The 25,305-nt window shown below is 42.6% G+C and overlaps 1 protein-coding gene across 1 annotated transcript; it reads right to left on the bottom strand.

Annotated features, from left to right (window-relative positions):
- Positions 1-531: 531 nt before the first annotated feature.
- Positions 532-22,564, bottom strand: INSIG1 (insulin induced gene 1). Its single transcript, XM_034759990.1, has 6 exons — positions 22,412-22,564; positions 21,130-21,542; positions 16,631-16,755; positions 15,750-15,916; positions 15,073-15,172; positions 532-2,940 (listed from the first exon to the last, which is right to left on the bottom strand). The coding sequence occupies exons 2-6, from the start codon at positions 21,533-21,535 to the stop codon at positions 2,911-2,913; spliced, it is 828 nt and encodes a 275-aa protein (XP_034615881.1). The 5' UTR covers positions 21,536-21,542; positions 22,412-22,564; the 3' UTR covers positions 532-2,910.
- Between the last annotated feature and the right edge of the window lie 2,741 nt (positions 22,565-25,305).

Below are 25,305 nucleotides of genomic sequence, written 5' to 3'. Positions count from 1 at the left end.
TACACCTTCGCAAGAGTTTCCATTATATGGCAAATTTGAGAGCATTCCTTATTGCACGGTAACCAAGTAGCCCCCCTACCACTGTAGGGGAGGAAAATTTAAATTGTACACTTGTTTTTTTCCTATAAAGTCTGAAGATTTTAGCTGAAGAATTAGAACATTTTGGAAGGAAATGAGACACACCATCCTCACATTGATTTATTCTCTCACTGGTATTCAAATCATACAGCAGCAACATATGCTGATCTGCCAAGGAGAGTTAAAAGATGTACCAAACTGTGTAAGACAGGAAAGGGTTTTTATCCCCCAACCCCCTAAAAAAATTCTTACCATCATCAATCACAATGAGTTGTAAGCCATGGTTTGTTTTATTTTTAAAGGACAGCTGCCTCAAAATTTCACTTAATTTGAGTTTTAAAAGGATGTGTGTTATATGTAGTATTTTCTGCCAATCAGAATGAATAACGGAATGGCGATCAAGTTTGGCCTCATTCAATACATTTTTCTTAAAGAAAATCCACAAAGAATAAGTCACTTGGTCTTAAACCTTTAATAATAAAAAGGCAAAACAAAACACACTGCTGAAAACTTATCAGTAAGAATGAGAATTTAAGTGTTCAAATCCTGAATAGTGCAAATTTCTCTCCCACAACTTATCACTTTGGTTAATATACTTAGAAGTATTGGCAAAACTGAACTTTTGACTTACATTTTTGGCTGCATTATTTCTAACACATACAGATTTAGTTGGTCTTTTAAAAATACACCTTAAATACTGCTGTATGATCAAATATATTTACAGCTCATTGTGCCCTTTAATCACATCTGGTTATTTAGGCATTGACACTGGTAACAACATTTATTTCAACTTAATAGGTTTCTCCAAATAGCAGAGTCAGCCATTTTATTGAATGAATTAGCTCAATTCTGATCTCAGGCCTTGCAACCTTGATCTTGCAAGCACTTATGCACATAAGTTTCTCAGAAGTCCTATTGAGCTTAATTTGACTATACATATCTGTAGTTATTCCCATCGTAAATGTTTGCAATAGAAGGCCCTTATACCAGTGATATTCCATTCAAGCAAATGGAGTTACTGATTTATACTAAAGCAAGATCAGAATTGGGCTCAGTTTAAGATTGCCTTCAGCTTGAAGACTAGCACAAAGGCTATTTTACTTTTGTTTACTCCCTTCCCTTCAAATTCAGGATTTTCAAGTCTGCACCAAAGTGTTAATATTTCCCTCAAAAAGGAAATAAAATTACAAATACTGTTATTTAGTCTCAATGTCTCTTTTGCTGATGGCTAAGCCTCTAAACAGATGTCACGGGCTAAATCTGAAGCTACATAAGATTGGAAATGAACAAAAATTGCATAATACAAAAGGCAAATTCATAAAAGTGTACAAGTACATCATAACCACAAAACTGGAGTATTTCTAAAAGTTTGGGTTCAATGAAGGGACAACAATAAGCTAACTTTGCTAGTCAAATTATTGCTGAATTTTTCCTCCATGCAGCACTGAAATGAATTCAGAACCCTTCTCTTTAATATCTCATAAGAAACAATGAATATTGAAGAGAATATAAGGCTCAGATTTTACTGTACATTGCACTTTAATTTTAAGACCTAATACTTGCTATTTAAGTCTACTGTGGTCTAAGCTATTAAATGTATACATTGTGCTCACTAGAACTAAATATTTAGAAACACCAAATGTTCAATGTAGTGACATAAGCACTATTTTTTTTTACAAGGCAATCACAGATTGCAAGTTTTATAGGGTTGTGAAAAAATAAAGTGGTGATCTCTCCAAAAATTGAACTGAGAAGTAACCTAATAACTATGCTACATTTATTAAATAGTAAGTGACAATCCTAGTCTGCTCCTGCTTCCATTGAATTCAGTCAAAACTCTTACTGACTAAAGTGGAAGCAAGATTAGGCTCATAATCTGCTCTTTATAGGGCCTGATTCAACTCCCAAGGAAATAAATACAAGTATTTTCATTAACTATAATGGAAGATAGGGGTCAAATTCTGGGCACCTGCAATTCCCACTAGTAGCAGTGGGACTGCAGGTACTCAGCATATCTGAGGTCCAGATTTAGTAAAATATTAAGGTATATACCCAACTTTAAGCAAGCATACTGACACACTTAAAGTACCTTATTGAATGGGGGTCAGATTTTGGCCAAGATACAGATAGGAGTATTAAACAGACAGATGAACTGTAATGAAACGATTAAAATTGGGGCTTTAGCTGTTTCATGCAGTTTGCTTTAAACAAGATTGTCTATAGTATTCTCCTATTGTTCTGAAGTGATTTATAGATTCTATACTAAGTTACTTCAAAAATGCAATGCAGCATTACAAATAAGGGCATGATTCCTTCATACAACTCAAAGCATTGCACTAATGCTTTTAATTTAATTTAGATCGCTTATTTTTAAACAACCCTTTTAAAAAAAAGATTTGGATAAATACTATTCCTATTAAACCATACTTCACCTTTTTTAAGCACCATCAATCTACTTCCTTTGGGCACTGATACAAGAGCTTGTAATTAAATTTTAGTTTCAAGGCTTTGAAATATGGCAGCTGCTTCAATAACTGAAATTGGAATCTAGTAATTGGAAAACTGCCACCTCGCCAGAACTGCTGTACGTAACTTGATGTTAAATTCTTCCAGAGAACAGCCAGGCGCAAATGCTTATGCAGTAAATCAAGGTAAGATTTCAAGATAAGCAGTTAATTTCACTTGGCTATTCTAAAATGGATTAATATTTTTCACAAGTCATTTGTGCAGTGAGCCCATAGAGATTTAGAAAAAATAATCCGCAGTCAAAAACAAGAACACATCTTCTTAATTTTGTTTTCATACTGGCACCATGTCTTTTGCTCCAAGGATCTAATCAGTATGTGGTTTCTCAGGAATACCCTGTGGTTAAAAAAAAAAAAAAAAAAAAAAAGTGATTAATATAGTACACAATACTGCATTTTATTGTTGTGTGACTTACATTATCTAGTGAGGTACACACTACTGTACACTAAAGGTTTCCAGTATTTTTAGCAATTATTGAAATAACTTGAACAAATCTGGATCTTTCTATTTGTCACAGGCCTGGGAGTTAGAAAACTTGGGTTCTAATCTTAGCTCTGCTACTGATATGCTGTGTGACCTTGGACAAGGCACTTCACCGCTGTCTTAATTTCTCCCATCTGAAAATGGGAAGAATATTTTCCCCTTTGTACAGCAAGTTTTTTTATCCATAGACCTAAACTATAAGTATTACATAGTAATGCTTACAGAAATGAGGTTTAATAAGTAGCATTTAGAATAAGCTCCCAAAACAATTGTTAAGAATAGATTGTTAATACTTCAGAACTTTGACCAGAGAATAGTCCATCTTACTGAACTCTCATCAATTTTAATACAGCATTATACCTAGTTATATAGACCCCAATTTGGGAGAAGTACATCCATCTTTAATTCAGGAAAACTCTTTTGCTTTAACTTTAAGCATGTATCTGCACTTAATACCCACTGACTTCAACAGTGTTTTCCTGAATTGAGGCCACGTATTCCAATCTACAGAAGTACTGACAATGGAACTATCCATATAATGAATTGGGTAGAACTGATTTGCTATTAAAGGCTAACAGAATGCATCAAATCTGCTTTAGCTCCCAGTTAAGTGTGCTCATTTTTATGAATCTCATTATTCTGACAATAACTGTCTGTCAATTGCTCATTGTCAAAACGGATCTATTGATTTCTGTTTTAACATTGTAGTGTTCTGACACTCGCTCCCATTGTTTTCTTTAAGTCTGCCTACTGTTTTCCAACTTTGGCTTAAAACATAACTTTGTGTCAAGGAAGAACACAGCTCATGGCATAGTCAGGTGGTACCTTGCAGTAAATAGCAGGGAAACATTATTTAGCATTCTCTAAGAAATTTAGCCTTAGAATCTATGCTCTGGGGTAGCATCCAAATGTTAACTATATTGAAATGGGTTATGAAACAGTTGTACATGACCAAGCTTTCTAGGGGAATATTTGTACTAGGAAACAATGTAGTTTTCAGTGCAAGTCTTTGTATAAAGATGGAGAAATCCTTGGATGTTTTGACATGGCTTGCACTTCACAACTGGTTTGTCTTCAAAAGATTAGATAGCCAGTTTTAAACATAAACGCCCAATCTGCTGCTGCAGTTAAGCTGAAAATTGATTCCATACACTACAGGGCCCTACTGTTGTACTGCTTGCCCACCCAGAACAGTGCAGTCCACGGGAGTTTTGGAACGGCAAGGAACAGAGCTTATGACACAAATCTCCAAAAGATATGACCAAAGGGTTATGAGTGTGATCCCCTACTATTTTAGTAAGAGTCCTCGAGGCAATTGTTCTCACAGAATGTGAAGTATTCCCAGACAGTAATCCAGGAAGATTAAAACCTAGGCAGTTTGAAATAGAGAGACAAAGATGCACATAGAATGTCACTGTTGCAAATGGTCATATCCCTGTGAAAGGAACCAAGGGTGGGTTTGCAATTGTTTATAACCTAGGCAGTCTTCCTCTTTAGGGCCAAATTAAATGTATATATTAACAGTGTCAAGAGCAGAAGGATTATGCTTCAGTTAGAGTACTTTAAGGGGCTTCTATTAGCAGAGACTAAGAGTGATCTCAAAGCACTACTGGTTTCATCTATAATAGTCAGAAGTGTTGTACAGCACATTATAAAATTACACACAAAACTATTAATGTTAATATTGTAAAGTTAAGCACTCAAATCAGGAAGTGCCAAAACTAAGGTTCCCCCTGTGTGTATTCATTAGAATAGTCTTTACATGATCACATTTTTTCCATCATATCTCTGCTTCATTCAGTGCAAAAGACGGACAGTGCTCACTTAGCAGGTAGTGATTCAATATTTCTTTTTATTTTCATCACTCAATGTGTGACCCCAGGCCTTAATTACTGCACATGATCCAAGCCCTTTAAGGAATACAGAATTCTTCATTTCCACACAGGCTTTTTTTTAGTGTTCAGCTGAGTGCATCACAAACATTAATAAATTTATCTTTACAGCATCCCCATGAGGTGAGGATGGTATCCCCAGTGTATAGATGGGAAACTGAGGCACAGAGATTAAGGACCAAATTGACAAAAATATCAACTAATTTAGGTGTCTGACATGACAATTTCCCAGAGTATTTAGCATTTTATAACACCTGATATGTTCAAAACAGAGTTCCAGGTGTCTTGAATTTCAGTCGTGAGCACTCAGCACTTCTGCAAGACAGGTCCCTGGGCACCCAGGAGGGGGGAAAAAAGTGTAGCTACCTCTGAGAAGTTTGGTTTAAGTGACTTGTTTAGTATTACAAACTCTGTGGCAGATGCTGAAATAGAATCAGGAGTACATCCTCCTCATGCAGTTCCATATTTCACACACCTTCCAATTTCCTGCAACAAGTGAGATAAGGGCCCTACAAAGTTATTTTTATGGGGAAGTATAAGAAGGTCTCCTACACAAAGTTACACTAGCACCAAGAAACTTCTATTGGGGGATAAAATCCCTGCTGTGCCAGGTGCTGTACAAATAAAGATACAATCCCTACCCTAGGGGAGCTCACAACCTTGGTTAGTGATAAGATACAACAAAAGTAGATTCATGAATGGGTGGAGGTGGACAGAGGATGACTAATGCACATAGCTAGGCTGTTAAAACATGTGCATGAACCCACACTTTTGGGGGGGAAAGGGACTAAATTCAGCCCTGACTAAAGTAGGTGAAATTCCCATTGCAGTTGCTTATGCCAGGCATGAATTTGTTCTAGAACGTTGTTTGTTTTAAGTGAGGGATGTTAAGTGGAATGGGTTCCACCAGCTAGACTCTAGCCCTGCCCAACTACCTGCCACATTAAGATGCAAGGGTAGGTTCCTTGTAAGGCTGGTAACAGCTCAGTACAAATGCTTCTCAAGGTAAGACTCAGGTAGGTATTCACAGGCATAACCAGTTTTAGGTTTTTACACAATTGTAGGGTTTTAACAACTACTGTTAAGTCAGAAGTAGCTGATGCATAACCACTAGTGCTCAAAATAGAGAGCAAGTACCATTTTTTTCCCAATAAGCAAACAGGGATAGGTGTCTATGGCCAAAGCCCTATTAAGAGGGAACTACATTATGAAACTTCAGTCATCTGGTCACGTTACTGTTGCAAGGTAATCACAGAATAGGGGTACAGCTTGTGTGCCAAACAAAAAGAAAGCCAGACTTGCATACCTATCCAACAGAGGACTTTCAAAGGGAGAAGTCCACTTAATTACAGAAAGAAAGTGAAGTTTCACAATAGAAACAACACTATGTTGCATAATGAACATGTCCTAGTCAACTTTTAGTGTGATAAGCCACAGCAGTCAAGTTATGGCTATGCTCTGCAGTAGGTTATTACTTTTTAATAAGGGCTTATTGAGAAAAATCGGTGTTTGAGTGAAATCATGCACATTGTTAATAGGCAGTAATCATGCTGAGTTCTTCTGACTCTGATGGTTCCATTACCTCAACCCAATATAAAGGAGGTCAGACAGGATCTCTAGAGTTAAAGTAGGGTGTGAAGTTAGTAGTTCAGCAGGAGAACCTTAGGAGAAGCCAAGCCAGAGAGGATGTTTATGATGAACTTTGATCTTAGTGTTAATTTGTGCTAATATAACCAAACCCCAGGAAGGGGACTTGTTGGGCCTCTACCTGGTCACAAGCGGTCAGACTGGGACTGATACCTACCACAGCTTTATTTTAAAAGTGAATAATTCACCAAGAACAGTTCTACAGTAATGTTTATTTTCACAACAGATAGAGAAACTTATCATGGACCGCCATAGGGCCTAGAGTTCACACCCAGGCTTCAGTAGTAGGTTTTTAAAAAAAAAAAAAAAAAAAAAAAAAAAATCAAATGTTGTAGATTATGATTAAGACAGACCATTTTTTGTTGTGTAGCATTCTAGGTTTTTTTCCCCCCAGTTTTATTGAGACATTCTAGAGGTACCAAGCAAATATAGTACATAAAAATACACTTATTTCTTAGTTCCTTTGCTGTCTAATACAAAAATAGAGCCTTTGCCCTCCAACTTTGGTTAGGTGACTAGCTCCAGGCATGGCAGGACTGGTGGCAGCTTCTCTTTGGAAGCCGTATTATTGGCTAGTTAAGAGAAATCAGGTATGATTGTAGCCTCAGTTTAACGTGCACTACACATGTTCAAAATACATGTGTAATCTCCTAGAGTCCAGTAATCAGAAAGCTAGAGCTACCTCACAGTATGTTCTTCACCTAATAAAATATACACAGTGAGGTTGGGGGGGGGGGGGGGGGGGGAAGGGAAGACACTCTTCTACACGTAGAGAGTAATCAGGAAGTGTAGAAAGGTACAATTCTGACCTCTAGATTGGTGAAGGCTTACATGCATTGGGCTTGATTGTCTACCATTGTAGTGCATCTTGTCTAGTCATTTATATGCAAGCAAAGTGGGTATCAAATGCTACCTTTCTGATTTGGCAGAATTTTACACACTCTGCTTAGCCTTGATAAGTGACTAGACAAAGGTGCAATGCAGCAGAGAATCAAGCCCTCATTTTCGATTCTCCTTTGGTACAGAACATGAACAGAGATTTTTTTAAACTCCCTTACACCTGTGACTACTCCAGTTATTTCAAAATAAGACCAAGCTTTTACAGAAGATGTTTAAGAAAGCTATTTGCATGCAGTACAGCAATTTGGTTAGCGGAGAAGAGGCCTTAGTGTCAATGTGTGTAGCAGTAGATAGTCACATGGGTTATCCACCTCCTCAGCAGGTCAAATTGCAGCTTGTATCCAAAGCCACATTTATGAAGGTCATTATATTTCTTCAGACAAGTGAGAGACAGCAAACAAAGCAACTTTTCTTTTTTGTTAGATGCTTTTTGGCATTGCTTAAAACAAGTATTTGTAGGATTTCAAGAGTTTTCAACTGGCTCACTGCCTGGATATAGCCTAGAAAACACGGTTACAAAGTGATACCACTTAGTACAATATTGTAGTTTGAACTAAATCTGAACAGTCTCCCATCCTTGTTTACTACAAGTCTGTTAAGTGTCCAGTGATCCACACAGGATCAGCAGAAGATTGAGATCATCCAAGAAGCATAAGGGAAGAGCTAGTGGAACAAGTTACTTGATTTCATTTTCAGTTTATCCACTTGCATTCTCTTCTGACAACTTTTAGTGATAATGAATTACTCAAAATTGTAATAAGAGCTGGCTGGAAATCCCTTCCCATAAAAAGGATCACATTTTAATAAAAAAAAATATGAAAATGCAGTATTTTCAAAGGAAGGAATTTCCAGAAAAATTCTACTTTAGGAAAACTACAATGGAGTTTTCAGCTGGCTGCCTGCATAGAAGGCTATTGTTCAATTTCACTTTCACCCTGCATGAAGAGAGTGAAATTGACAAACTTCCCAGGTGGACAGTTGTCATTTTAATTTTTCCCAACGGAAAAATTGTTTGTTTTGGTTGTTTGAAGGACCGTGTGCTGTGGCTGGCAGTTGGAAGGTTTGAAAGCTAGAAGTCTCTGGTAAGTGGCTGAGCCTTTATCAGTGGGCGGGGCATTCATACAGGCCAGGGCTTTATAAAGCAGCACACAAGCGACCAGGGAGCTTTGCGACCAGGGGCTGCTAACAGGGAGTTTCGCAAGGGAGTTTGGAAGGGGAGCAGGAAGGGGGCGAGGGTCCCTTGCCAGTTCCATCTGTTTTCTCTTGATTCCCCTTAATACCTATAAAGCAACTACATTCATAACTTTTCGCTTAAACAACCCTTTCAGCTGACAGGGGGCTGCAGACGGGAGTTTGACAGAGGGAGGCTTACGATGGTTAGGAAGACCCGCAACACCTGTGCCAGCACTGCTACTGTCTCCTCCACCTGTGCCTGTAGCCAGACAGAGTGCCTAAGCATGGATGCCTCTACCCAGATCCTGGTGTGGTTTTGCAAAGACTGTAACTTGCAATTTCCACTTACTGATATCCAGGCTGGGGGGACCATCCAATGTGAGAGGTGCCTGCTGGTGGAATCTCTCAGGCAGCAGGTGGGAGAGCTACAGGAGGAGGTGGCTAGGTTGAGGAGCATCCGTATCCATGAGCAATTCCTCGACAGTGTCCATGTGGAGACAGCTGAGGTAGCTGTCCCAGTACACAGGACTGCTGATACACCACTGGTGGAGGAGGAGATGGCTCAGGGTGGACACTGGCAGTTGGTTACTTCTGGCAGCAGGCAGTGCTCCACCCTTGCGCCGAACCCTCCTGCCGTGGTTATAGGTAACAGTTATGCTCTTCTTGACACAGGAAAGAAGGAATCACTCCCTACAGTAAAGGAGGAGAAGCCTCGTACCCCTAAGGCTGGAAAGTCTGCTGCCACCACTGCAAATAGGAAACGTAGGGTAGTGGCGGTCGGAGACTCTCTGCTGAGGGGGACGGAGGCGCACATCTGTTGCCCTGACATCTCATCTCGGGAGGTATGCTGCCTGCCGGGGGCCCGTATCCGAGACGTTAAGGAGGCATTGTCGAGGATTATCCAGCCCTCTGACTACTACCCCATGCTACTCATCCATGTGGCACAAATGATACTGCGCGGTGTGACACTGAGCGGATCAAGAGTGACTACAGGGCTCTGGGAGTACGGGTGAAGGAGTTTGGAGCGCAGGTGGTATTCTCTTCAATTCTTCCTGTCAAAGGTAGGGGCCCGGGCAGAGACAGATGCATCATGGAGGTGAATGCCTGGCTGCGAAGATGGTGTCGCCAGGAGGGCTTTGGCTTCCTAGACCACGGGATGCTATTCGAGGAAGGACTGCTAGGCAGAGATGGCGTTCACCTTTCGAGGAGAGGAAAGACCCTATTCGGACACAGACTGGCTAACCTAGTGAGGAGGGCTTTAAACTAGGTTCGACGGGGACAGGTGAGCAAAGCCCACAGGTAAGTGGGGAACATGGAGACCGGGGAGATGGGTCGGAAACAAGAGGGAGTGTGGGCTATATTGGCAGAGAGAAAGGAGAGTCAGGACAAAACTGGGAGGAAAGATCAAACCAGTATCTTAGATGCGTATATACAAATGCGAGAAGTATGGGGAATAAGCAGGAAGAACTGGAAGTGCTAATAAATAAATACAACTGACATTGTTGGCATCACTGAAACTTGGTGGGATAATACACATGATTGAAATGTTGGTGTGGATGGGTACAGCTTGCTCAGGAAGGATAGACAGGGGAAAAAGGGAGGAGGTGTTGCCTTATATATTAAAAATGTACACACTTGGACTGAGGTAGAGATGGACATAGGAGACGGAAGTGTTGAGAGTCTCTGGGTTAGGCTTAAAGGGGCAAAAAACAAGGGAGATGTCATGCTAGGAGTCTACTACAGGCCACCTAACCAGGTGGAAGAGGTGGATGAGGCTTTTTTCAAGCAACTAACAATCATCCAAAGCCCAAGATTTGGTGGTGATGGGGGACTTCAACTATCCGGATATATGTTGGGAAAATAACACAGCGGGGCACAGACTATCCAACAAATTCTTGGACTGCATTGGAGACAACTTTTTATTTCAGAAGGTTGAAAAAGCTACTAGGGGGGAAGCTGTTCTAGACTTGATTTTAACAAATAGGGAGGAACTCGTTGAGAATGTGAAAGTAGAAGGCAGCCTGGGTGAAAGTGATCATGAAATCATAGAGTTTGCAATTCTAAGGAAGGGTAGAAGGGAGAACAGCAAAATAGAGACAATGGATTTCAGGAAGGCAGATTTTGGGAAGCTCAGAGAGCTGATAGGTAAGGTCCCATGGGAATCAAGACTGGGGAAAAACAACTGAGGAGAGTTGGCAGTTTTTCAAAGGGACACTATTAAGGGCCCAAAAGCAAGCTATTCCGCTGGTTAGGAAAGATAGAAAATGTGGCAAAAGACCACCTTGGCTTAACCACGAGATCTTGCACGATCTAAAAAATAAAAAGGAGTCATATAAAAAATGGAAACTAGGACAGATTACAAAGGATGAATATAGGCAAACAACACAGGAATGCAGGGGCAAGATTAGAAAGGCAAAGGCACAAAATGAGCTCAAACTAGCTACGGGAATCAAAGGAAACAAGAAGACTTTTTATCAATACATTAGAAGCAAGAGGAAGACCAAAGACAGGGTAGGCCCACTGCTTAGTGAAGAGGGAGAAACAGTAACAGGAAACTTGGAAATGGCAGAGATGCTTAATGACTTCTTTGTTTCGGTCTTCACCGAGAAGTCTGAAGGAATGCCTAACATAGTGAATGCTAATGGGAAGGGGGTAGGTTTAGCGGATAAAATAAAAAAAGAACAAGTTAAAAATCACTTAGAAAAGTTAGATGCCTGCAAGTCACCTGGGCCTGATGAAATGCATCCTAGAATACTCAAGGAGCTAATAGAGGAGGTATCTGAGCCTCTAGCTATTATCTTTGGAAAGTCATGGGAGACGGGAGAGATTCCAGAAGACTGGAAAAGGGCAAATATAGTGCCCATCTATAAAAAGGGAAATAAAAACAACCCAGGTAACTACAGACCAGTTAGTTTAACTTCTGTGCCAGGGAAGATAATGGAGCAAGTAATTAAGGAAATCATCTGCAAACACTTGGAAGGTGGTAAGGTGATAGGGAACAGCCAGCATGGATTTGTGAAGAACAAATCATGTCAAACCAATCTGATAGCTTTCTTTGATAGGATAACGAGCCTTGTGGATAAGGGTGAAGCGGTGGATGTGGTATACCTAGACTTTAGTAAGGCATTTGATACGGTCTCGCATGATATTCTTATCGATAAACTAGGCAAATACAAATTAGATGGGGCTACTATAAGGTGGGTGCATAACTGGCTGGATAACCGTACTCAGAGAGTTGTTATTAATGGTTCCCAATCCTGCTGGAAAGGCGTAACGAGTGGGGTTCCGCAGGGGTCTGTTTTGGGACCGGCTCTGTTCAATATCTTCATCAACGACTTAGATATTGGCATAGAAAGTACGCTTATTAAGTTTGCGGATGATACCAAACTGGGAGGGATTGCAACTACTTTGGAGGACAGGGTCATAATTCAAAATGATCTGGACAAATTGGAGAAATGGGCTGAGGTAAACAGGATGAAGTTTAACAAAGACAAATGCAAAGTGCTCCACTTAGGAAGGAAAAATCAATTTCACACATACAGAATGGGAAAAGACTGTCTAGGAAGGAGTACGGCAGAAAGGGATCTAGGGGTTATAGTGGACCACAAGCTAAATATGAGTCAACAGTGTGATGCTGTTGCAAAAAAAGCAAACATGATTCTGGAATGCATTAACAGGTGTGTTGTGAGCAAGACACGAGAAGTCATTCTTCCGCTCTACTCTGCTCTGGTTAGGCCTCAGCTGGAGTATTGCGCCGCATTTTAAAAAAGATGTCGAGAAATTGGAAAGGGTCCAAAGAAGAGCAACAAGAATGATTAAAGGTCTTGAGAACATGACCTATGAAGGAAGGCTGAAAGAACTGGGTTTGTTTAGTTTGGAAAAGAGAAGACTGAGATGGGACATGATAGCAGTTTTCAGGTATCTAAAAGGGTGTCATAAGGAGGAGGGAGAGAACTTATTCACCTTAGCCTCTAAGGATAGAACCAGAAACAATGGGTTTAAACTGCAGCAAAGGAGGTCTAGGTTGGACATTAGGAAAAAGTTCCTAACTGTCAGGGTGGTTAAACACTGGAACAAATTGCCTAGGGAGGTTGTGGAATCTCCGTCTCTGGAGATATTTAAGAGTAGGTTAGATAAATGTCTATCAGGGATGGTCTAGACAGTATTTGGTCCTGCCATGCGGGCAGGGGACTGGACTCGATGACCTCTCGAGGTCCCTTCCAGTCCTATAATCTATGAATCTATGAAAATAGATTTTTTTTTTTTGGAAAAAAGTTTTCATGCAGAAAATTTCCATTTTGCAAAAAAACAGTATTTTCCAGAGTCATTCCAGTGGAAAGTTACCACCTCTAGTAATGACAGATAAGGGATCCTTATTTGTTACAGTAACTCCTCACCAACACATCTGTCAAGTTTTGTCCTTTCTTTCTAGAACTTTTATTCTGGAACTCTTCCTGACAACCCCACCTGATTCTGTAATTAGTCAGCATTGCCAATTAAGTAGTATAGTGTGAAGGGAGACTCTCCTAAACATATATGCAGTTTGATCTGACCCCACCCCAGGTCTGGCAAAGGCAACTCACTTCCTTTATCACTGTTAAATAAAGATGCTGCACAATGCAATATGAAATAAACACTAGCAATATCTGTATAGCCTTTATTATTGAGGTACCAGTTGCAACTCCCTAGTTAAAGATCCATTTTGCACTTAAAGCAGGGAGATAGTGGAGAGTTTCTGTTTGGGCTTTAGAGTGATAAGAAACCTAAAGAACCAATATCACATGCACCCCTTTCGAAACACTCATTTCTTCTTAGCCATCTGAGTTGTGTTCAGCATCATCTTATCCTAACTAAAAAATATGCAGAAACAGATTACATTGGTACAGGTTTTTAAAATGGTATTAATGGTCTTGCACATTAAAAAGTGCATTCATGCAAACTTCGATACTCACTGAAAAGTTTGAGCATGAATATAGCCATGGGACACAGAACCAGGTGTCATAAGCAAGTAGCCTCAAAGTTTGCCCCAAAATTCCAAAGGGAAGTGACCTCAACTATGCTTCCCCCACCCACCCCCCTTTTCTGAAAGACTCCCTCATTAGTTCAGTAACAGACCCTATGGCCCTTTGTACACTAAAGAAATTAATGTTTGACATTGGAGAGAAGAGGTCAAACGACCTCCCTAACCTGACTTTTCTGCAAACCAGTGTTGAAAACTAATGTCCCAAAGGCACTGATGGGGTCGGTCAAGTTCAACACCGCAGTAGCAAAGCATACAACAAGGTATGTTGAACTATGACCCTATTCACACCAGTAGGACAATAGTTTTCCAACACTGATTTGAGAAGAGCTAGGGTAGAAGGGATGAGATAACAGGCTTGTTGTGTTCCACAAGCTACATACACTAGACCTTCACCTACTTTTAGGGCACACATGCCATTCAACAGCATCCCCTATTCCTTTAGGAAAATCTTGAACATTAAGCCTGACATGTCAAGTACTTGAAAGCCCCTGTGCTCTTCTTTTGGGAAAGGTTATACACCTCAATCACATCAGTATTGCAGGGTAGCAGAGATAGTCAATTGGAGGAGGCTTTCCAGGATCAGAGAATTGTGGCTAAGGAGACAGAAGCCAATCAATGCAGTATTAATTATGACTATCCATCAATGTCAGAACACATTTGACAAGCAGATTTTAAGCTGATGTGCAAGCCATAGACAAGAGAAAATCTCTTAACTGTTAAATATTGCTATAAAAAAAGCAAGTTTCTACTATATCTATTTAAGAACCAAGTATATGAGGCTATTATCCAGCAAACAATCCTGGATGTGTGAAATTACAGTTATGCAGGAGTAGGCCCTGAACTACATGTTTGTGAGGAGAAAGACACCATGTGTTTTCATACTAGGATGAAGGAAGATAAAGCTATACAGGGCAACATTCTTCTGAAAAACTGAATTTTAAAAAAGCAGGTTTTCCTCCCCAGTGTCTTTCTACCTTCCAACCTCCCCACAACTTCTAGTCCCCAATTGTTAAGACAGTCAGTGGAAGGGGCATCAGAAGCTCTCCTATGGTCCTGCACTTCACTATACTAAGATTCTGATTAGGCCTACAACACCCAGTATGATTCATATTGCCAGTGGAAGAGCGCCAATGAGGAGAAAGAGCCTCGTGCTAATGAATACTATAGAATTCCATCCCAGTGACAACATGCCAGATTTCTATGCTCAAGTTTCAGTCCTTGGGAGAAGGTTTTATAAGGCTTACTAGTCAGTTCATGAATCATGACCTCACAGGCACAGTCTCCATTGTCGAACATCTGTAAAGGATGCTTCCCTATTAAATACATAAATACTAATTATACAACAGTTACCATAGCCAGTTGTCTTCCTATGTTTCCTACTGTCACGCCTCCTGAGAAAAATATACATGGTAGCCAAGAACGGATGTAAAGAAAATCTGGCGATGTATACCTAAAGTAAACAAAAATTAGTGAATTAGAAAAAAGACACTGTATTTCCATTATGTATAAGAATTATAGTCCAATAGTCTCCTATATAAGACTAATAGTAATGCAAGGAATTCCCCCCACCCACATAAAAAAAAGTAGTAATAAGAGGAAATAATCCTCATCTTCCTTAAAAAAGCCCTATGTTGGGTTAAGGCCAGCTTCCAGCCTAAAAAGGTTAGCAATTCCCTCCTTCTGGAGCCAGTCAATGGCACTTCAGGGTCCTGGGGTGGGGTGGGGGGGAAGAAAAAGAACTTGTCACTTCACCAAGGGTCTGATCTTATTTTTACCACAATTTTCTCCATGAGCTCACAATCAAGACTGATGCTTTGTGACAGTGCAGTATGCTGCCATATGTCCTAACTTGGTTGGCCCTGCCTTTGTTTTAGGAGTAGTGCATTACACTGGTTTATATTCTTTAGGTTTCAAAGTACAATAACTTCAAATTAAGCAAAGTATTGGAATTTCCATATTTTACAAAAAAGTGAATTCTCTAGCAGTCAGGTGAGTTCAAGTGTTAAGTTTTAAATACGTATACTTACTGATAAACACCATTATATACAAGAAACTGAGTGATTAGAGTGGCTAGAAAGGCTATTGTAATTCCAAGACCAAGACCACTTCTTGAACGATCAAATGTCCACCAAAGGCCCAATGACAAGGCTGCTAGAGTCAAGGAGAGCTGAATGTTATTTGCAAAATCCAGTTTCTAATCAGAAAGTTAAGGACAATTCCTTAAAGATTTTAGCCACAGAAAAAGGTTTCAGACAAAACTTTAATACCTCACGTAGACAGTTTAAGAACGATCACTAATTCTGGATGCCCAGAGAGAAGCTTTGGAGCAGGTTTTCAGAGAGTCTATTGACTTTTAGTTGGAGTTGTGATCAGTTGTGACCATGAAGATCAGGCCAAGGCTGCTCATAACCAAGTACCCAAAGATTAAGGAATCCCAATTTAGTGGCCACATTTTAAAGTTTTGGCCTATAAAACCAAGACTTCCCTCCCTTTCTGTTGATTTAAGTTTTCTGCTGGAATAGTAACTATTCTAAGAATTTCAGTACAATAAGCATCCTTCCGTGATAGTGACTACCAGTAACTTCGGAGACTGCTGTTTACATGGGTGAGAAACCTATCTTTATTGACCATTTTAGTAGCAAAAAGGTCATATTTTTAATTTTAACTGTTGCCTCAGTTCAGTTGGTATGAACTCTAAAAACAATTCTGACATGAGCATATGATCCATGTTACAAATACATAGTGTAGTAATTATCTATTCTTCAACTGTTGTGTAAGCTATGACCACCTCTCTCCTATTAACATTAAGTCTTACCTGTTTAAGAGACTCTTAAGACAAACCTGCTACTGTGGGTCATTATAATCAACATTTAAAGAAACACAAAAAGGTAAACTAGTTCAAGGATACAGCACTTGCATGGTTAATACCAACAAAAACTGCTATACATCGCATTACACTGGCCCATTCTCTCTTGAATTTGTGTGGTTCTCCAAGATGGCTGTCAATACAGGGATACAGCAGGCCAACAACAGCTGTAAGAATGAAATGAGACAGCTTGTACATAGAATTTATACAATTAATATTGAAATATTAGTCTGGCAAATAAGTACATGGCAAAGCCTCCTAAGCAGTCCAAGACTCATCACTTTTTATGTAGGGCCATACCAAACTCTTGGCTGTGAAAAATGTGTCATCGACCGTGAAAGCTGATCTCCCCTATGAAATCAATAGGGTAAAAGTACACAGCACTTCCCATTTCGGGTCAGGCCCCCCAGTTTGAGGTCACAAGGCTATTGTATGGGGAGGGGTGTCACAGTATTGCTACCCTTACCTCTGCGCTGCCTTCAAAGCTGGGCAACAGAGTGGCAGTTGCTGGCCAGGCACCCACTGAAGGCTGCACTGCTGCAGCAGCAGTAAGGGTGGGATGGGATGGTGTATTGCCACCCTTCCTTCTGGGCTGCCTTCAGAGCTGGCCACCTGCTCTCTGGCTGCCCAGCTCTGAAGGCAGCACAGAAGTAAGGCTGACATGGTAGTAAAGACAAGTCCATAGAGTCAGGGGACTTCCTTTTCCCAAGAGTAACAGTTCATACTCACTTTGCATCTATTTGGCTGGATACCTGTTACAGAACATCAAAGTCAACACATGACATTACCGAAAATTTAAAGCAAAGTGAAGGGTGGAATATTTCTTTACTTTCAAGAATCCAGTATAGCCAAGACACCCTCCAGTGACAACTGAATAGGCATGACTGAGTTACAGGCATCTTACATTTGGGCCTGATCCAAAGTCCACTGAAGTCAATAGACTTTGAATCAGGATCATAAATACCTGCCTGAACTTAAACCATGGGCAGAGGAACTCCCCCCTCATATAGCTATTAAAAAGACTTCAGGATTGTCACTCTGAAGCCTTGAATGTCTGAGTCAGTGTGAAGTGATGGAAACAGCTGCAAAGGGGGGTGGAGGGGGAAAGAGAGAGAGTGTGTGTGTGTATGTGTGTAATTTCACCAGGACCAGTCATCACTGGGATTCATGTTCCATTACTATCCACGTTTTAGGTTCTCAGCCATTTTGACTTTACCCAATTACACCCATGCAACAGCAGGGGCTTTCAGCTACTATATCTATCCAGTAGTACTAGACCACTGTGACAGAGGTAACAGCCAATTGCCACCCTTCTTGTACACCTAATTTGCATACAATAATTTCATTTGTTATGAGTCAGTGATATGAGGGAACCTGCACAAGATGGATTACTTGGTCCAACTGCCACAAATCTTCAAAAGTTGATTCGCCACCTATACAACTCAAATTCCAATGCAACCCACCCCCCCAAACAAGTCAATATAATCACCCACACAAGATTCCAAGATTGTCAAATACTAGTTGGATTATAATGGCCCATTTCTGCTCCCATTCAAATCAAGGAAATTGTAGGAGCATACAACTTATTTAGTTTTAAGAGAGTTGGACAAATTTATGAGTGCACTTGTATGACCAGGTTGCTTGTGATGGGAGGGGAGCAATGCTCCACAGCACTGGGGCTCACTTCTAGTTTGTCTTCTCTTCCTAAAGCTCATGCTTCAGCATTCCAGCCTGCAACCCCAAATGTATTCTGGAAGGGTTTTGTTTATTTTTAAAATCTCCTCTCTGAAGCATCAGGGATGGCCACAGCTGGAGATGGGACATTGGATGGTATAGGCCAGGGCTCCGAGGTGGCACAGGGCAGTTTCTCCTCTCAGGTGCCTGGATGGTTAGTTCTTGCTCACATGCTCAGGGTCTAACTGATTGCCGGGGGGGGGGGGGGGGGGGGGGGGGGGGGGCGTCAGGAAGGACTTTCCCCCCAGGTCACATAGGCAAAATGCCTCCTCCAGGTCACTTCCATTCTTTGGAGTGTCTGGATGCAGGTCACTTCCCAGGATTATCTGGCGCTCTCTCTCTCTCATTTAATCATGCCTGCCATCATGGGGGGCCTCGACCACTGGTGCACCTGGATCCCACCCATTCTCTGTCCATAGCACATAATAGTCTAGTTTCCTGGGGGTTGTAATACTTTGTTGGGTTTGGCATGTGGGTGGCCTGTGATCTACAAGAGGTCAAACTAGATTATCTAGTGGTCCCTTCTGGCCTTTAACTCTGACTCTAACCCTAACCCTTACTATAGACTTCAACAGTAGCAGGATAAAGCCTTAAATGAGCCAAATTCTGTTGTCAGTTGCACCAATTAAAGTTATATTCCATTGTGTAACTACAGGAAGAATTTCACTCAAGATTAGGTAGCATTTGTTTTTAAAAGCAACTTCTTAGAAGGGGTAAAAGTCACTTCTATTTCCAGAGCTTACTGGGACTACAAAAGGGCTGTTTGATCTCTTCACACATGTTCTTGCCATGCACTTAAGCTTCAAAGTTGTAGCTGGCTAGAAGAGATGCTTAGAAGCTTGGGATTTCAGACTTGTCTAGAATGTCATGCCAACTACACCATTATCATGGCAACAATTAATTTTCAATTTGAAAAACAGATTTGTCTACATTCAAAAGACACTGTACCAAACAGGAGATACTTTTGTGCTACTCACTCTGGGGCAGAATACTCTCCTTTGGAAATAATTTACTGTGGGGGCCCAAACAAACAATGTTAATGGCTACAGCTTTAAATAAGTCAGACTTGAACAAACATCTACATAAAGTAACTCATATCAACTAAATGTCAGATAAAATTAGCTAGATTATTAAATTTGTGCTTTTGTTTGAAAACACAATACAAACTCTAATATTTTCAAACATCTTTGATTAGGTGTTTGTTACTGTACAGCAGTAGAGGAACTTGCCTAAAGTCAGTATGTGGTAAAACTGGATTCACATAATCCTCTGATCAGAGAGCACAAAACTCAATTGAAAGCTTTCAAATCTAGTCCTGCTGAAGAAAACTTCTGGTCTATCAGTGATGATGCACTCAGCTATACACACTTACTCATCAAGACAAATGCTCTGTTTAAAAAAAAAATACACACCCTTGCATTTTCAGAGGGTTCTTACAAGAATAAAAGATTGTTGAGAACATTACTTTCCAACTCTGACCAGGTATAAAGTTGTATGTAATCTGCTATAATTGTTATCCTTATATTAGATGGATTTAAAGGGGTATTGGATTGAAAGGTATGTTTTTAAGAAGGAAATTTTGTCATCAATGTTGCAAATAACGCTTTGCTTGGACTATTAAAAACACAATTCTAAAGAGCAGAGTTCCTTTTCACTAGTTATGGTGTTTTCAGCTTCCACAAGCCAGAGTCTACAGATTTTCACTCTTACTTTAATGCACTAGCACAGTGCTAGAAAGTTTGGATTGCAGATGCTACATAGGAAGGTTTAAGATTTATTTTTCTTCCCTATTTGTGTTTTTAAAAAGTCATGGGAACATTTCTCTTGGTTTTATTTGTTTTTAATTTAACCTGCCATCTCCCTCCTCATCCTTTCTCCAATGCCATCTGTATACACTAGATGTACAGTAAAAGCAGGACTTAAATTATTAGTACCAATACTGAGTTCAGCTGCCCATTTTTGTTCAAACAGCGAAAAGGCCTCTTATTTTCATTGTGTGTTTTGTTACAGATTGTGCTGTAACTTGCAAGAACTCAGTTTCTGGTGGTTACTGAGATTGTGGCTGCTGGCAGTTGCACTGCTCTTGGCAGAGAACAGGGCAGGCAGCCAGAAGGCTTCCCTCATTCCCCACTGACATGTGACTTCCTTGTTTTCGATTCTCTGTCTGTGGCATGTTCACTCAGGCAGCCAATAGTAACTGAACCTCGCGACTCACCAGTTTCGGAGGGAACCAATCATACAGCAAGCAGCGATGATGAGAGCCATACCTGCTGCTGCACTAGGTCCAAGCACTAGTCACAGTCCTGCCAGACAACAGGACACCCAGGATGTACCCCAATACTCTGCAACAAGTGGAGAGCACTTCTCTTGGCTCCCAGGAGAAAAACCCTATATTCCACAGCCTGCAGAAATCACCTCAGCCCTAAAGAGCTGTGTGTAGAGAGAGATATCCAATTATTCCCTCAGAATATATCACTGCTGAAATATTGCCCAGCTGAATAGAGTATTCATACCTCAAGTACATGTCAAGGCAGTCTGGAAGAGAAGCACGTCACCTTTGTAAAGAGTGTGCTTAAGCTCAGGAAGCACTTTGTGCCAGATATGAAATTAGTTTTCTCCTGGATGTGGGGAAAAGCTGGACCAAGTCTATTCTTCCCCAAACCCAGATGTCATGCCAGCTACATACACATTAAGTGTGGCCACTGCCAAACCCCCAAACATGCAGGCCAGATACTCCCCACCCCCAGTGCTTTCCTTCTCACATTGCAGCAGACCAAGTCACCTCCAAGCCAACTATAGGGACTCACCTGCAGCTGTCCCACAGCAAGGGGGCACCCACCAGGCAGAGGAGAAGATAGTGGCAATGACTTCCTCAGGGAACAGGGTCACATTCCTCTGGATCTGCAGTAAGTTCAACACCAGTGCCATGAAAGCACCCACAGCAAAAAGCACCAGGCTGCGTTGCACCAAGTGTTGGTTCAAATTCAGGCTGCTGGTGCTGCTGCTACTGCTTCTGAGACTGGAAGTGCTAGGGGTCCGTGTTCCATGACCCACCAAAGTCAGGGGGGAGCTTGAGACAGAAGAGCTCAGCATCTCGCCCACCTTGGCAGCCAGTCCAACAGCAGTTTTCCCCAGTTGGTTTTTATGTCTTCCCCTAGCAGCGCAGGAACAACTCCAGGTGCAATTCTCTAATCTGGGCATTGGCTTCACCATCAAGGTCCTAACACACACAGAGAGAGAGAGAGAGAGAGAGAGAGAGAGAAGAGTGCCTATTAGTGCCCAAAAGCATGGGCAATCACTTAGGCTTAAATACTTAGGCACACAGAAGCACTATTACTTCACACGCCTATAGTGCCTACCATTTGAGGAGTTCAAATTAATTTACATCCCCAACACCCACAGCCTCATTGTACACCTGGAGAATAAGACACTGAAGTCAAGTGACTTGCCAAAGTTCACAGAGGAAGATTGTGGCAGGGCCAAGAGCAGGCCAGAGGGTACAGCCAGATCTCTGCATCGGAAGCCATCACTCAGACACCGGGAAGGGGATGCTGGGGAAGACCCTCAGGGCACCGCAACAATCAGTCAGGTCAAGGCCGCTACACCCGGCTGGGCAGGGGAACAGGCAGCGTTGGGGCCGCCTTGCCTAGACCCCGGCACCCGACTCGCAGCCCGAGGAGTCCCTGGATGACAAGCTACCTCTAAGCCCCTCCCCAGCCCAGTGGGGTGACAGGGGCCAAGCGCTCAGGCCGGAGGGGACTGACCCGCCTCCAGGTGTCCCCGGGAGCGGGGTCCGCAGGCAGGCGGGCGCGACCGGCTGCCCCAAGCCCCCCCAGGTGCAGGCAGCGCAGCCCTGCAGGGGACCCGGTCCCTCCCCAGCCCGCGGCTAGCAGCGCCTGCCCGCGAAGGGCGGGAGTCGCACGACAGTGCCCGACACTAGGGGGCTGCGGCGCTACCCCGCCAGGCCCCTCTCCCGCACCCGGACAAGGGGCGGCGGGGACAGGACCGGGACCCCTCCCCCATTTCCCAGCTCCAAGGCACCAGTGCTGGGGGAGGGGCGCTGAGCACCACGGCTGCCGGGTCACCTACCTGCCGCGGCTGGGCTCCCACCTGCGGGGGCGCTGCTCGGCTCCCTCGCGGTCCCGTCCCGTCCGGCCGCCGCAGCGGGCTGGGGAAAGGTTTATAAGCAGCGAGCCTCGATGTCACGTTACCCGCTCCCGACCTACCCCGGAGGCAGAGGGAGAGCCGGCCCCCGCCCCTCCCCTCGGAACGGTGGGGGGAGGGAGCCGCCGCGCGGCGCCGGGACCAACATTCAGTCTGGTGAGGCTCGGCAGCCAATGGGAGCCGGGCGACCGATATGACGTGCGGGACACACCACCCGCCTTCCTTCTCGGTTGACAGCCGCGAAGCGTCAGGGCTGCTGGCTGGCTGGCGCGCGAGCCGGGGGAGCTGGCGCGCGCCTGAGCTGGGCGAGGGGAGGGGGTCACGGGTCCCTTCCGAACGGAACGAACGTTCCGGTCCAATCCCAACGGAAAACGCAGCCGGTTTAAACTGGCTGAGGCCAGGTGGGGGGGCGGGGCAGGGAATGTGCCTCAAAGACCAGAATGGACCAGGATGGTCAAGTGTAGGGTGAGCTGAGCCTAGCAGGGGACAAGGGGGCTGCCAGGTCCTGCTGCCCTTTGAGCACAAACCCCCTCCGGATTGCACCATCATCGCAACAGGGAACAACCCTCAGCAGCTTCTAATATTGCCCCAACTCCAGCCCCCATGCGCCTGGGCAACTGGCCAGGCAGGGGCATGATGCATTCTGCCCTCATGCACAGCAGATATGCCCCAGCTCCCCCAGGCGCTATGGTCTGTGTTACGCAGGAGGTTGGAGTCGATAGATACTCACAATGGACTCTTCTGGTCTTAAAATCCCAGTGCATGAACATTGCAGGATCCTAGGTCCAGCTGGAGCGTGACCATTTTTGGCCTTGAGCTTCCACACTGGATTATCTAAAAAAAGAATGAAGTGTAGCTACTCTCGCTTCAGTGAAGAAATCTGGATCCCGATGTGTCCAGTCCAATAGCACTTAAAAACACGTACCTGACTCCTGCCCATTTTTAACCCTAATCCCCCAAATTCTACTGACAAATCTGTGTGCAGTGCATAGATATTTTCAAAAAGGTCTAAGGGATGTAGACATCTTCCATTAAAATGGGTTTTACATTAAGGAATATATGTCAAAATTCACTAGGCAGTTTTGATAATTTCAGTCAAACACTGAGCTGCTAAAGCCACATCTATAATGTGATCGTCCACATCTGCTAGGCCAGTTCCATGGCAAAATTTCAATGTAAAGCTGTGCAATTTGCTTGTATCTGAACACATCAAGATCTGGGTTACCTGGATACCGAGTCATCTGATGTAAAAGAATGGCTACAACCTATTTATCTAGAAGGCAAAATTATGGGAATCTAAGTTTAAAAAATGGGCAGATGCAGGTCCATATTGGATTTTTCAAGTGCAGACTGTCTGTTTGAGGGGACCAGACTTTTTTAGTGGATTAGGAACAGTTAAATTTGGTCTCTGTTTATGTGCTGTCTATTTTTATGGTAAAATTTGGGGCACGTGAGGGCCAAAAATGATGGCATCCAGCAGGATCCAGTTACTGGATACATTTCTCTGTGTTGCTATAAGCAGAGATGTTTCAGGGTCTGGATTTTTGCAGTGACATTACAGCAGCTTCACGTTTCTTTTTTCCTGATAGAATTTTGAGGTATGGGATAAAAAAAACTCAGCAGGGTCCACATTCTGGACACCAATTTTTGAGGCGTTGCACACCTGTTTGTAATAGGGTCTGGAGTTTTTGGTTCACTAGAAGCTGGAGCATTTTTTCTCTAGGCAAAACAGCAGAATTTGGATTAAAAACTGACAGGCTGCAGGTACCAAATACACGTTTCCAGTGCAATTGAGCCAGGATGAATCATGGTCCAGATTTGTTCACTGAAATAGGATCAGCTATATTTGTTTTGTATTTAGCTTGTAGAGTTTGACAGCTTGAGCCAAAAATTGCCAAGCTCTGGCTGGGTACAGGTGGTGGATGAAGGTTTTTGCATATGGCCATTCTTATGTTCTTACTGGTTCAGACCAATGATCTGCCAGCAGATAGAGGAACGTGATCGTTCCCTTTTATTCGACATTGGTGAGGCCTCATCTGGAGTACCGTGTCCAGTTTTGGGCCCCACACTATAAGAAGGATGTGGAAAAATTGGAAAGAGTCCAGCGGAGGGCAACAAAAATGATTAGGGGTCTGGAGCACATGACTTATGAGGAGAGGCTGAGGGAACTGGGATTGTTTAGTCTCCAGAAGAGAAGAATGAGGGGGGATTTGATAGATGCTTTCAACTACCTGAAGGGGGGTTCCAAAGAGGATGGAGCTTGGCTGTTCTCAGTGGTGGCAGATGACAGAACAAGGAGCAATGGTCTCAAGTTGCAGTGGGGGAGATCTAGGTTGGATATTAGGAAACACTATTTCACTAGGAGGGTGGTGAAGCACTGGAATGCGTTACCTAGGGAGGTGGTGGAATCTCCTTCCTTGGAGGTTTTTAAGGCCTGGCTTGACAAAGCCTTGGCTGGGATGATTTAGTTGGGAATTGGTCCTGCTTTGAGCAGGGGGTTGGACTAGATGACCTCCTGAGGTCCCTTCCAACCCTGATATTCTATGATTCTATGGCCGGTGCCAGATGCTTCAGAGGGAGTAAACAGAACAGGGCACATCATGGAGTGATCCATCCCCAGTCATCCAGTCCCAGCTTCTAGTAGTCAGATATTTAGGGACACCCAGAGCATGGGATTGCATCCCGGACCATTTTGACTAATAGCCATTATTGGACCTATCCTCCATGAATTTATCTAATTCTTGTTTTTTTAACCCAGTTATACTTTTGCCTTTCACCACATCCCCTCCCAATGAGTTCCCCAAGTTGACTGCCTTGTG

The sequence above is a fragment of the Trachemys scripta genome, chromosome 2 (genome assembly GCF_013100865.1).
Source record: "Trachemys scripta elegans isolate TJP31775 chromosome 2, CAS_Tse_1.0, whole genome shotgun sequence".
Taxonomy (NCBI): Eukaryota; Metazoa; Chordata; order Testudines; family Emydidae; genus Trachemys; species Trachemys scripta.
Note: the sequence above shows the minus strand (reverse complement) of the source record. Positions and strands in the feature narration are given on the sequence as shown.